At 43.0% G+C, this 14,558-nt stretch overlaps 1 protein-coding gene across 1 annotated transcript in view; it reads left to right on the plus strand.

Annotated features, from left to right (window-relative positions):
• The window catches only part of golga7 (golgin A7), a 38,170-nt gene extending 24,813 nt beyond the window's left edge, over window positions 1–13,357 (plus strand). Inside the window, exons 5-6 of the mRNA XM_055662162.1 lie at window positions 6,902–6,967; window positions 11,215–13,357. Of these exons, the coding sequence (XP_055518137.1) occupies window positions 6,902–6,949 (48 nt within the window). The 3' untranslated portion in view covers window positions 6,950–6,967; window positions 11,215–13,357. The remainder of the gene's footprint in view (window positions 1–6,901; window positions 6,968–11,214) is intronic.
• Window positions 13,358–14,558: the final 1,201 nt, after the last annotated feature.

Consider the following 14,558-nt stretch of genomic DNA (forward strand, 5'->3'; position numbering starts at 1 on the left):
CCTTGAAATAGTGTGTCGGGGTCTCATGTTTAACTGAAGGAAAAGACAGAACCTTGGTGTCTCTGGTATTTAGACCATTGGCAGTTTTGCAACTCCCCTAAGGTTGGATCCAAGCTCTCAAACTCCTAATACAAGTAAATGTACCAAGAGAGTTGCACTACTCAAGAAAGATAATTAATAGAAAAGATGCAATACTTTGCAACGTCTGTGACAGCTGTTCATAATTCAGGGAAATTGGGCTTTGGATGACTGTGCAGCAGTGATATTCTCCCTTTATATCTAGTGTACTTATCGCCATAATCAATAAAATGTCAGTAACAATAAAACCAGTTTCTGTGCTCAGAGGCTCTTTTCCCCATAACTGTTTTTTTTTGCTAGTCTTCCTCACATCCTTCCTGCATGCTTTACTCCACACACCTATAACTCAAACCATACTCTGCAAGAGAGCAGAGACCATGAAATTGCTGTGGTATTTTTGTTAAATATTAAATAAATACAATGTGTTGAACACATCCTCAGCATCAACTGCTCGGTGACAACATCTGTGTCACATACACACACACACACACACACAATCTCAAGACCTTTTTCAGGTACCAACACAAGGCCACCATTTTGTAGTCTCAAACACAAGATGATCCGATTGCTTCAGTCACTTTCTTAACCGTGTCTAATTCGGGCTGAAGACAATAAAACTGAATCCCCGAAGTTAGAGGCACACTGCCATAGGTAATTGGCATATCTCACCAAGGCCAGTGAAGCTTTGCAGAAATAACTAACCATACAAAATTCAGCAAGTGAATTCCACTGGCAAGATTTAGAACCATTTGCAAAAATCTGCCATTTATTAAAATAATTAATTTTAACCTCCGGGGAAAAGTGCACGTATTGTGCATTCCTGAGCCACAGTTCTGAGAAGTTCCATTGCTCTGCTTAGTTAGCTGATTGTATCTGGGGCTTGAGGGCACCAGCCTGGGGCCAGGAGAGTTAAAAAGAAACCGCATAGTTCCATTACTGCTACCTGGTGACTTCTGCTAGAAAGTCAATGCCCATGGAAATTGTTGGAGGCCAGGATCAGGCACACCAGTGCCGCACTTCATAGTTCAAAACCACTTATTGACAAAACAAATCTAGTTACATGGCTGAGGTCCTGTAGGCATTCTGGTGACTGTAGAAATGTTAAGTCACCATTTTCAGATGAAAGGAGGATGCCAATGCAAGCAGGATGCAAAGCAGTGTTTACTTAAATAGTTTTGCAAAAAGTGATATATTTAAGGAAAGGACTGAGTTGAAAGGACATGTCTTCATTCAGAAGGTAGTTAACCTACTACAAGACTCAAATCAAGACAGATCAACAGATTTGTGGAACACAGTATTGGTCCAGGAAAGCTCTGCAGATAAACTTACAAAATTCTTAAGGGGTTGGACAGGCTAGATGCAGGAAGATTGCTCCCGATGTTGGGGAAGTCCAGGACAAGGGGTCACAGCTTAAGGATAAGGGGGAAATCCTTTAAAACCGAGATGAGAAGAACTTTTTTCACACAGAGAGTGGTGATTCTCTGGAACTCTCTGCCGCAGAGGGTAGTCGAGGCCAGTTCATTGGCTACATTTAAGAGGGAGTTAGATGTGGCCCTTGTGGCTAAGGGGATCAGAGGGTATGGGGAGAAGGCAGGAACGGGGTACTGATTGGGGATGATCAGCCATGATCACATTGAATGGCGGTGCAGACTCAAAGGGCCGAATGGCCTACTCCTGCACCTGATTTCTATGTTTCTAAACCATACCTGTACACAACAGAGTGTAGTCTCACTGGGGCATTATGTGACTTGGATAGGATGTCTTTACATTTATACTCAACTCCTCGTGTAATAAAGCTAGTATATTTTTTTACTTCCAAACTTTGTTTTGATGAATGATTAAACATGATTTTTCTTTTTACAATTCCGAGGTGGTTGTCACAAATCTATTAATATTTTTGAAGTGCCCCGTTGAAATGATTCAACTAATATAACTTGATGATCTGATAACTATTCGAGGCAAGGCTGGTGATTATTGGACCAGTCCATGTAATTAGAGTCGTTTGAAAAGCTGTGTAAGAAGGAACTGCAGATTCTGGTTTACACCAAAGATAGACACAAAACGCTGGAGAAACTCAGCAGGTCAGGCAGCATCTCTTGAGAAAAGGAAGAGGTGATGTTTTGGGTCGAGACCCTTTTCAGATGATTGTGCCACTGATGTCTGGAGTCTAAAATTCTGGATTACGTATCTGGAGTTTTAAGTGGTCTGAATTTGGGCTCAAAAATGGTAATCTTGTGTTACTGGTGTATGAACATGCCTGGAGGGAGGAAGAAAATGAATGAGAATGTGACACAGATGTTGTCGCAGACTAAAGGCAGGATTTGCAATCTGCGCGGGCTCTAGTGTTTGTGCTCTTCAGACTTGGCTCGAATCCCATGGTGGGGATATGCTCTGCACATCACAAGTTCTGCTGGACGCTAATACGGGTTTTTTTATTTCCATGGAATACTTTGTGGGATAGTTTTCGAAGCTTAATTATGTGTTATTGTGGGATATAAACGAAAAACACAAATGTCTGAAATGCTCTGTCATCGTCATATAGATCAGAAACAGGCCCTTTGGCCCGCAAAATCCACATTAAATGAATTAAATCCAACTCGTGTAAATTTGCCCACTTCCTTTCTACTCCCATCCAAGAAAAAGTCTGCTCTAGAAGTATGGTTTCCTATTTATATGGTATGAGTTGTGTTGATGCTCTTTTAATCTCTTGCATTGCTTGAGGCTGAAGTGTTGCAGTAGATGGAGCAGACTAATTTCATGACTTTGCTGCTTCAGAGATTTTGGCTGCCACCAACTTCTGGCCCCTCGGCCAATAATTATTGATGGATAAAGCCTGCAGAAGGAAAACTGTTTGCAAATTAATCACATTTCAGTTAATTTTTCATTTTTGTTACACATTGGGCTCCTTTAACACAACACAATAGTGAATTCACTGGTTTCATTCCTGTGTAATGAAGGATATGATGGTTAATCAATTATTTGAGACAAACTAAATGATTTACAGACTTGTTCACAGCTGCCAGTTGTAACCATGCAAAAAACTTTGGGGAAATTAAATCTGGCCTGGTTGGATTTGGAGAAAAATGCAAAAAAAAAAAGCTCTTTCCCTGCTTAAAAGGACGAAAGCAGGGCTTGATTGAATCAACCTTGATTTCCTCGATGTAGTAACTTTTGACCAAAATAAAAGAACAGACTATTTGGCCCCTCAAGTCTTCTCTGCCATACAGTCCACTTTTCTGTCCACTTCATATAACTCTTTGTTCCATCATTGATATTTTAAAAAAATAGCCTCAACTTTAAATGTACTCGAGGAATCAGCCGCCACAACATTGAGGTAAGAAATTCTACAGACTCTCAAACTTATGATAGAAGATGTTCTTACTTATCTCAGTCTTAAAGGGGCGTCTCCTTAATCTTGGCCTCTATACCCTCTGGGGAGAAGGCAGGAACGGTATTGATTGGGGATGATCGGCCATGATCACATTGAATGGCGGTGCTGGCTCGAAGGGCAGAATGGCCTACTCCTGCACCTATTGTCTATTGTCTGAATCCCCCGTGAGGGGCATATTCTCCTGGCATTTACCCTGTCAAGCTGCCTAACAATCTTGTTTATTTCATTAACATTTCCTTTTTTTACTCGAGTCAATTTGTTCAACTTTTCTACCATAACACATGCCATCCATATGTGGGATCACCCAAGTGGGTCTACTCTGAATTGCCCGGAATGATAATCTATCCTTCCTTAAATAAGCTGTACAAAATATCTAAATGTGGTCGCCTTTGTTGCCTGTATGGTTGCACTAAGTTCTCCCTTACTTTAGAGCACCCCAGCCCTCAAAATTAAAGCCAACATTTCATTAACTTTCCCTATTGCATGCTGTATCTAAGTATTGGCATTCTGTCTGTTGTAAAAGGACGTCCAAATATTGGGGCTTTGTGCAATCTTTCTCTATTTATATATATCAATGTTTTATTATTGTTTACATTGGATAAAGGCTTTCACATTTCTCACATTGCATTCAAGTTGACATCATTTTTTACACTTGAACTGCCAATATCTATTGGTGAACTGTTGTATCCTTGAATTCTTCCTCTACTTTTGTATTACCTGCAAATTCGGCGACATTTCCTTCCTCTAAATCATTACAATATATTGTAAACAGCTGCAGTGCCTGCACTGGTAACAAATGACCTATGACTCCATTATCCCCATTTGCTGTTTCCTGCTAGTTAGTCATTCCTCTATGCATGTTAATATATTGCCCCTCACACATGAGATCTTGCCTTGCAAAGTAATCGGCAGCTCGTCAAGCATCTTTTATGAAGCTAAATGCCCCTCTATCTACTCTAGCCGATGCTTCATCAAGAATGTGAATACATTTGTAAGAGGCGATTTTACCCGTAACAAAGCTGTGCTAACAAACACTGTAAGTTAACTTTTCAAATATTCTGCTATTGCTTAGGTGATAGATACAGCATGGAAACGGGCTCTTTGGCCCTCAAAGTCCATGCTGACCATCGATTACCCATTCGCACTAATTCTATGTTATCCCACTTTCTCATCCAACACACTGGGGACAATTTACTGAGGCCAATTAACCGACAAACCCACACGTCTTTGGCATGTGGGAGGAAACATACCGAAGATTGTTAAGGACTTGGACTCGCTAGAGGCAGAAAACATGTTCCCGATGTTGGGGGAGTCCAGAACCAGGGGCCGCACACAGTTTAAGAATAAGGAGTAAGCCACTTAGAACGGAGACAAGGAAACACTTTTTCTCACAGAGAGTGGTTAGTCTGTGGAATTTTCTGCCTCAGAGGGCGGTGGAGGCAGGTTCTCTGAATGCTTTCAAGAGAGCTAGATAGGGCTCTTAAAAATAGCGGAGCCAGGGGATATGGGTAGAAGGCAGGAACGGGGTACTGATTGGGGATGATCAGCCATGATCACATTGAATGGCGGTGCTGGCTCGAAGGGCCGAATGGCCTCTACTCCTGCACCTATTGGCTATTGTCTATTGAAACCGGAGCACTTGGAAGAAACCTATGTGGTCACAGGGTGCATATGCAAACTCTACACCAGTCGGGATCGGGACACAGTTCTCTGGCATTGTGAGGCTGCACCACTGCGATGCCCATTACCCCTGAATGATGATCCCACTATTTTCCCAATAATAGTTCTTCGGCTGTTGTCACATATTTGCCTCCACACTTGTGGAATCCGTGCCTCAAATTGCAAATTTTTCAATCCAAAGACCTTTGAAATATTCTTCAATCTCCCTTCTCTGCTCTGCCTCCTTTCTGTTTTATTAGGTCTGAGACTCTTTCGGGCTGTGTGCCTCTGTCCCGTAAGGCTTAAATGTTTACCACTTTGTTAAATGTTAATTATTTATTTAAGTTTCTAACAGTCCATGGTGCTTTAGAGGCAGGGGAGGGTTATAATTCATGGGTCAGTGGTGCATTGTATCGTTAGTTTATTATTGTTGGTCCAGCAAAATGAGTTCAGTTTAGTTTATTGTCACATGTACCAAGGTACAGTGAAAAGCTTTCATTGCAAGCTAACCAGACAGTGGAAAAACAATACACGATTACAATCGAGCCATTCGCAGCGAACAGATACATGATGAAGAGAATAACGTGAATAACATTTTAGTGCAAGGTAAAGTCCATTCAAAGATAGTCCGAGGGTCAGTTCTCCAGTTGTTGGTTGGATGATTCAGTTACATGATAACAGCTGGGAAGAAACTGTCCCTGAATCGTGCGTGTGTGTTTTTACACGTCTTTCCCTTTTGCCTGATAGGAGAGGGAGTGGCCAGAGTGCGACTTGTCCTTGGCGATGCTGCTGCCCTTAGTGGTCATAAGTCAAAGGTTACTAAAAATCAGTGGAGTTGTGACATTTCAAAGAAACTCTGAGCAAAACCTTTTAAGTTGTTCCTGTCCGCCTGGTAATCTGCTTCCATGACACAGTTTGAAGTAGGATGCTTCAGTTTCAGGAATGCAATCCACGTAACCTTCCCAACATATGCAAGTGAACTAAACGTTCAGCATTGGGGATTAAGAAACCATCAGTCTGAAGAAGGGTTTCGGCCCGAAACGTTGCCTATTTCCTTCGCTCCATTGATGCTGCTGCACCCGGTGAGTTTCTCCAGCATTTTTATGTACGTTCAGTATTGGGGATGTCGGCTTGGAGAATATTGCTGATGTTGGTTCACTCAATATTCCAGTTAATGTGGATGATTTTGCTTGGATCGCTTTCACTGCCTTGAGATACCTGCTTTGGGTAGCGTGGATGGCTGAAGTGAGAGAAAGACAGGAATTGCTGCTGCCTGGTAGACCACAGGCTTTGTGCCAGGTCTGAAGCCTTCTTGATCTTAAGATCTTCTCCTTGGCACATTGATGCAGCTCACCACTGTGTGTACCAACGTTTGCCGTGGGTAACAGTTGGATCACAAAATTTGGCAATAGGCTCACGTTTTCCAAGAAGTCGCCATGATTCTGCAACCACACAAACCATGTTCCAGAGAACCTATTGATCTTTTGCCAAATGGTTAACCTTAGTGATTCTATATTGTTGTTAACTGTATTTAATTTTCCCCTATGTACTTCTTAATATTGATAGATATATGTGTGCGAAATGTGTTTATTTGTGGACTGTCAAGTCATGGCAAGCGTTTATCCTTTTAAATCATATTTGTACAAAATGACAACATTTTTGGATTCTATCTGTTCAGTTGCCTGGTCCACATATCAATATTTTACAAATGACTGCAACGGAAATCCATTGCATTGAATATATGTGCAATTCCTTAACCCGTGGCACGTGCAGATCGAGATCTCCATTTATGAAGATAGAAGTTTCAGCAGTGGAAGATGAACTGTGGATTTGAGCAAGGTATGAATTTACAGTGCTGCTTCCAGCACATTTTGAGCAGAAATGCAAACTGAAATGCTCTCACTAAGTGCGCTGTAGAACTGTCAGCTTTCGTAATCATCACCATTATGTCTTGAGACGTCGTGCACTGTAGACATGTTTCTGGAAGGGTGTCTTGAGGCAAGATCTCAATTGAATGAAGAGGATTTCATCCAAGAATGGTTTAACATTATTTTAGCTAGTACCTAGAGTATATTCTCTTCCTGAGTGCCCCCGGAGGCAGTAGACTGCATAACTTGCTGGCATTGAACAGATAGTTCCTTACATGAGAATACAGCTGGGAGACAATTTACAACCTGCAATGCTCAAATGAGCAAAACTCAGCATTTCCTGAAAATGCTTTTGTATCATTCTCGGGTAATAGCTTTATACCAGTGTGAAATTTGTTTACAATTGGAGGCGAGCATTTTTTCTTGGAAAAACGTGTCTTTGCAGTGGTGGTTACTTTGACTTATTTACCTTGGTAGAAAATGTACACAAGCAGGGATCTAGATAACATATATCCTGATCTTTAGACGTAAAGCAAATTGCTGGAAGTGCTCGGTAGTTCAGGCTACCAACAAATAAAAAAAGCACTGAATGCCTATCTGGATGCCCCAATACAGGAAAGGTGTGGAAGCTTTGGAGATGGTGCGAAGGAGGGTTACAGAATGCTGCCTGGATTAGAGGGTTTTAGATATATATAAGTAGAGGTTTGAAACACTTGCGATTGCTTTCACTGAAACGTCAGAGGCTGAGGGGAGACCTGATAGAAGTACATACATTTATGGAGGGCACAGATAGGGTAGACAGTCAAAACCTTTTTCCCCATGGTAAAACTATCAAGGACTAGCTGTAAGGTGAGAGGGGCAAAGTTTAATGGAGATTTTACCCAGAGAGGTGGATGCATGGATTGTGTTGTCAGGGCCGGAGTTGGGGGGGGGGGGGGGGGGGGGGGGGGGTGGGGGGGGGGGGGGGGGGGGGGGGGGGGGGGGGGGGGCGGGGGGGGGGCACCACACAGCACCTCCCGGCTCCACTCAGCGGCTTCCCCCGACTCCACACAGCGCCTTCCCCCGACAAAAAATCTTGGCGGTGAACAAGTTAATGATCAACACATTTGCACCACCCTTTCAAAGCTAGTTGCACTATAATTTTCTGTTCAATTTCTTTCAAGCTTCACCTGATCAATGGTGTCGCCGACTGCCCTTTTACCCTTCCATTCTCACTTCGAGCCATGCTCTCTCTTTTCCACGGAAGGTGCCTCACCCGATGACATAGTCATAGAGCTATGCAGCTTGGAAACGTGCCACTTTGTCCATGACGAACAAGTTGGCATTCTGGGCCAGTCCCATTTGCCTGCATCCACTTTGTGCTTCTATTTCTGATCTCTGGTATACATTAACACAAGGGATGCCAATGCTAGACTCACTTGGGCAGTTGTTCTGAGTTTAAAATGCTCTCCCTGTGATCACTTGGTCCCCACCGCCACCGTCACTTCTCGGTAACGTCCCTTAATTGTGAATGCTTCCATCATGATAATTGATGCCAGCTCAATACTCTGACTGACTCACTAGTTGGTTGTCAGCAGTTTACTGCAACTATCATTTGCCAGGTGAGGTAACAGCACAGCGCTTTTCATCAGTCAATTGATAATTAAACATTTGAGATTGTTGCACAATGCTAGTTTAATACTATATGACTCTGATCTAATCAATAGGTTTTAGAAATGTATTTTTTTAAGTGTTTAGTAATAAGAAGAAAATCGTTTGCCCCATTAAAGTACGCACCATATTTTATTGGCAATTAATATTGTAAACTTAATATTGCTCCATTATTAACAATAATATAAGAGCCATTATTAAGGTTATTCAATGGTACTTTATTTATCACATGTACTGAGGTAGAGTGAAATTCATTTTGTGTATAGTTTAGTACAGGTATCACTATACATAAGCACTTAGACACATCTTAAATAAGCATCCAAGTGTATAGCAGTAGTACACAGACAGTATACAGAGTCGTCAGATTTGGCACCAATCTCGAGTCCCACTTGTTGTTATGTGCTCCACCACGCCATGCAGACGCAGGCAGCGTCCAGTCCACACGCTAAGCCTTTTGGATCGGTCACCAATCCACCCAAGCCCCAGGTTGTTGCCAGGCCTCCGACAGCCCACAGCACCGTCGAGGTGCACGACACTACCTTGCATAGCTGGTCTGCTTACCGGCTCTCTGTTCAAATTCCCCACGGTAATAAATAGCCTTAGAAATACTTATGATGCTGGCTCAAAGGAGATGCCCACTCAATTGACCACAGATGTAAATACTTCGCAACCAATGTGATGTTCGCACATTCCTGCTGCTGCTCTGAACTTCTGGCAACAGAGAATATAAGGTTATTGTGTAGGAAGGAACTGCAAATGCTGGTTTACACCGAAGATAAGCACAAAATGCTGGAGCAACAGCAGGACAGGCAACATTTCAGGAGAGAAGAGTCGAGACCCTTCATCAGTCTGAAAAAGGGTCTTGACCCATTCCTTCCCTCCTGAGATGCTGCCTGTCCCACTGAGTTACTCCAGCATGCATGATTATTTTCTCTTAATAGTCCTAGGTGCTGTTCAAAATCTTTGCCCAAAAATGAAGTTCTCTCCATGTTGAAAATCTCTTTTAAATGTGATCAAACTGTCTTTTAAATATGATTAAAACATTTTTTTTTATAAATGTGATTAAAATGAAAATCTGTCGTGCCCCAAGTCCTTCATGACGGCAAGCCAGCTTTAATTGTGCTGTGTGTGCACTCTCCCTCTCTCCCTCTCTCCCTCTCTCCCTCTCTCTCCCTCTCTCTCCCTCTCCCTCCCTCCTCTCCCTCTCTCTCCCTCTCCCCCCCCCCTCTCTCCCCCTCCCCCCCCCCCCCCCCCTCCCCCTCCCCCCCCCCCCCCCTCCCCCTCCCCCTCTCCCTCTCCCCCCCCTCCCTCTCCCTCTCCCTCCCCCTCCCCCTCTCCCCCCCCCCCCCCCCCCTCCCTCTCCCTCCCCCTCTCTTGCATGCCCTTGCTCTGGAGTGTGAGCTATAGTTTGGAGATGGTGCTAAATGTTTGTGTGTTTCTGGTAGAGTAGTCATTAGCGCAGAGAGTTAGTATTGGGGGAGGGAGAGGAGAGGGACAATGGCTTTTTTTTGAAGTTGTTTTTGTCAAGGTATATCAAGTTGTTTTTGTTCACTTTCAACACATGGACAGGAAATACAATTTACAAGTAATTACCACACCTGCAGGACATTAATCTCTTTACATGCTGCCTTTAGATTTGGTTTCAGTTACAGCTGGTTGTCCAACTTTTCGTATAATGTGCTACATTAACTCACTCCACCTTCGCTATTCCTGTCTCATGTTTCCATGATTGTTTATGTGTCTATTTTGAATTTTTAAATAACTTCAGACCATTCATACAAATGTCAGGATCGATTTTTAAATGTATCCATGTCGACGTTTCCTCCACGAGCATGATTCGTATCCTTGTGACTTGTGTCAGCTGTTCCGCTCCATTGTACCTTAAGGTTCTCACCCAAAACATCATTTAGTTTTCAAAACCTTTCTGAAAATAAAATATCTGTTCAGAAGGACCTCGTTGTGTTTCCAGCTGGTACTTAACTTAAGTACAATGTTTCCATAGGCTTACATACTATTTACAACATGGTAACCTGCTAATCAGCTCAAGTAGGAAGGTCCATGCCTGTGTATGCTCCACATGAGCCTATTCCTTCTGGAACTCCATTTCATGCATGAATTTGACTGCAAAAATGCTTTCAGGCACCAATTTGTGGTTATCACCTATCACTTTAACTTCTCTTTCCTGACTTTGCCCTCATGGCAACAGTTCATGTCCATCCTGTGAGAATTCAAGTAATGGAAGTTATCCCAACTAGAGATCAGGTAGTGAGGAACTTTGGAAGAGCTCCTTGAGAATATTCTGGTTTTGGTTGACTGTTAGGCTGATATTTTAAAAAGTATATTTAATAAAATTAGATACTTGACACTTACCGTTCTACTGAGTTGGTTTAATGTGTTATGGAACAGAGTTGACACGGCCTTATTTTTCTTTTTGTTTAATATTGATGATACTAAGCAGTGCATTTACTGAAATGTATGTCCCTTTCTCAAATGAATCTCAAGGATGCTTTTGCTTAGACATGTATTGAGTGGGACAACCTCTTTTATTTCATTTGTTTTCTCTTCCAGTGGGACCAAGGCAGCAAAGGATATGGACCACTTCTCCTGGGGACCAATACTGCACCGAGCATTTACCCTACCTCGTGACTGGGCTACCATTCCACAAAATCTTGAGGACCCTGGTTCCACCCGAACGTTGGACGCTTTGTGACGTGCTTTAATTTTGAATATTTACCACAATAGTGGGAGGGGGGGGGGATGCAAATAACCATGTTGATTAATCTATTTTCTTCACTGATTTTTCCTTTAGTAAAAATATTAAATTCCAGTTATACTGAAGGGGAACAATTGAGGTGTTTGTATAATGGTGATGCTGTCCGGTTGTGTAACTTCCTAGTTGTCTGATACCTTTGAATATTGTGTAACACTAATCGAAGATGTTATTTGCTGGTGTACTTTGACATGTGACGTCATTAACCCTAAGAGTACTCTCGGCTTCCGAGAACCTACCTGCATTCATCTTAACAGGTAGGTTGCTGCATTCACTGGACTAAACTGTCCAGAGAGGAAGGCCAGGTTATAAGATATCTAATCGTAATGGGCGAACTGCTATAATAATACAGTGACACTCTACTGTGAGGTTAAAATTGACTCTGGTTCTTGCTCAATGGCCAGCAAAATGTCCTGTTCGATCGGCGGGCAAGAAGCCTGGGATGGATTGGCCATGGTAATCTGCCACTGATTACCGCTGAGCTCCTACCAGTGATCAAGCAGGCTAAATCCTTCTGGGAAGGAGATTAGGGGAAGGGAGGGGGATAACAAACGCTGTGTACAAGATGAAGCCTGGCGACCCGAATGTGGCGGACTGCTTCTAATGTGACGGTGACAGGAAAACCGGGCAGTTTGTCAGAAAGGTTTAAATAAGAAATTATGTGGTTAGGTGTGTTTAGTGGAAACAGCGGAAGTGTTCAAAGGACATCTCTGCCACAAATTCTAGGGTGGTCGTGCCCTGAGAATGTGTTGGTGATGAGTCCAGCAGTGGCACAGGTGACTTGGACTTGTTTAAATTTGGGGATGTTTTCACTGTTGGCATGTCTCCCTCACTTACTGTAGATATGACTTCAAGAGGCCATTGTATGACCTCGTTGGGTAGCTGATTAGGTATACAGTGAAAGAAAAGGATGGTTTTACAGAGAAATAAATGTTTTGAAGTTTTTTGCACATGTAATTAAAAGTTTAATGTTTCTGTAGAAAGCAGAATCTTTTATAATTCTATTTATTCACCTAAAACAATGGGCTGGACATTTTGGTTCCAGTGAGACTGAGTTCCATTGAGTGCCGCTAAACTGGTCTCTTTGTGCTACTTTTTTCCATTTGCTTTTTCTTCCCGTTCATTCATCCTGCATCTGCTCCCCCCCAGATCTCAGTCCCCACCCCCCACCCTCCTCCCCAAACTAAAACAATTGCTATCTGCAGACTGAAAGTCCGAGATTTCAGTCTAGCCGTCCTTAAAAATTGGGTTTGTGGCACCCGTTGGCTGCAGTCTTGTAATTAAAAAGTTAATTTGCACAACTTTGTCAAAGCATTATGAAAGTCTTGAATGGAGCATTGAGTATTCTTGGTGGTTAATAACTTATCAGTGCTCTGTCACCACTTAGCATTTGGCTACTTGGGCTTATTCCGCAAGGAAGAAGTCTTCTAGAGCCAGTACAGTCGGCGTGAAGTACATTTTGTTTTGTTGTGTTCCTCTTGTAACTTGTAGAAGTAATATAGAAGTGTACTTTGTGACACGAATCGACAGAGTTTCTAAATACTTTTGATATTTGTAAACTTTTTTTAGTCTTACAGTTTTCAAAGGGGGAAATGTCACGGATCAAACGCTGTTTAACTGTGTGTTCGTTGTTGCGCGGGCCGTTCCTGCTTATTTTTTGAAAAGTCTGAAGAAGAAGGGAAAAAAAAAAACACACACAAAGCCTGACCTTGATCCCGGGAAAATAATTTGAACAGAGTCCAAGACAATTGGGTGCCAATCATGTCTGACACTAAATCTGACCTTCTCTGACCTCTGGAACGCATTTTGAGCTATGCAGTGAAGTAGAACGGGCAGAACATTGACCTTTTCAGCTTCTCAAACCTGAGTTTCAATCCAGCTCAGACTGGTGGACTTAGAACCCCCTTCACGATTGTGAAGGGGAGTCTGAGGAAGGTGGAGAGTGGGGGAGTGGGGGGGGGGGGGGGGGGGGGGGGGGGGGGGGAAGGGGGAGGGTGGGGTGGGAGGGTTGATGGTGTCAAGTCAGTTCCCAGTGGACACATCCACAACACAAGCTGCCTGTAACATGACTGGCACTAATAGGGCAATCTCCCTCTGAGAGGCCAGAGACGGGGTCAGCAGAAATCAACAGGAGATTTTTCCAGTTTAATTTAACCCTTGCATAGTTTCATTTAACCCGCGGATAGTTTTTCCACAAAGAATGTGGTCACTTCTCAAGGAAAAAGTAAAGAATTTAAATCTAACTTTTCTGCAACGGTTTACCTTAAAAATAAATCTAGGTTTTGAATTTGGCTTTGATTGTAGTGAAGTTTTGTTGAATCCCAACATTTCACCACTAAAATTGGCAGTACCTAAGGTGTCAGAAATAGTACTGGCATAGGTTTTGGTTTGGCAATTGAAATTTATTTAATGTGCCTGTTGCAGAGGGGAAAGGGGTTCTCTGGGATTTTGAGCTGGCAGTGAATAACGATGGAGTGGAAAGTGGAGGTCTCTGGAGCAGCAGATGGAGGGGTTTTATTGGTGGTGTATCTGACAGCTGTTGCCTCCCTCTCTCTCACCAGAGCCTCGTGTGATCTGATATGTTCCCCGAAGTAATCTTTGCAACTTATCACCTGAAAAGGGGAGAAGAAATTATCATGTAACATGTTTGTTTCGGCAACCCACGTGCAACGGCAACGTTTCTAATGCCCCTGTCCCACTTAGGAAACCTGAACGGAAACCTCTGGAGACTTTGCGCCCCACCCAAGGTTTCCGTGCGGTTCCCGGAGGTTGCAGGTGGTTGCAGGTAGTGGAAGCAGGTAGGGAGACTGTCAAAAACCTCGGGGAACCACACGGAAACCTTGGGTGGGGCGCAAAGTCTCCAGAGGTTTCCGTTCAGGTTTCCTAAGTGGGACAGGGGCATTAATCTCTTGGTCGGGGGAAAAGGGCATAGTTGAGATGTGCAAGACCAAATAATGTGGATTTTTTTTTGTTGCACCTCAGACATGCTTGGGTTTTCTGAAACAAAAAGATGCCGTGTGCCAGTAATGACACTGAATGCTGTGGAGCCCACTGCAATGAATGATGTTCAGATTTCTGGTGGTGATTTTTCCCCAATGGCAAGCCTTTTTCAAAAACACAGACAGAGACTATCCAGAGGGTT

This window comes from Leucoraja erinacea, chromosome 35 (assembly GCF_028641065.1).
Source record: "Leucoraja erinacea ecotype New England chromosome 35, Leri_hhj_1, whole genome shotgun sequence".
Taxonomy (NCBI): Eukaryota; Metazoa; Chordata; class Chondrichthyes; order Rajiformes; family Rajidae; genus Leucoraja; species Leucoraja erinaceus.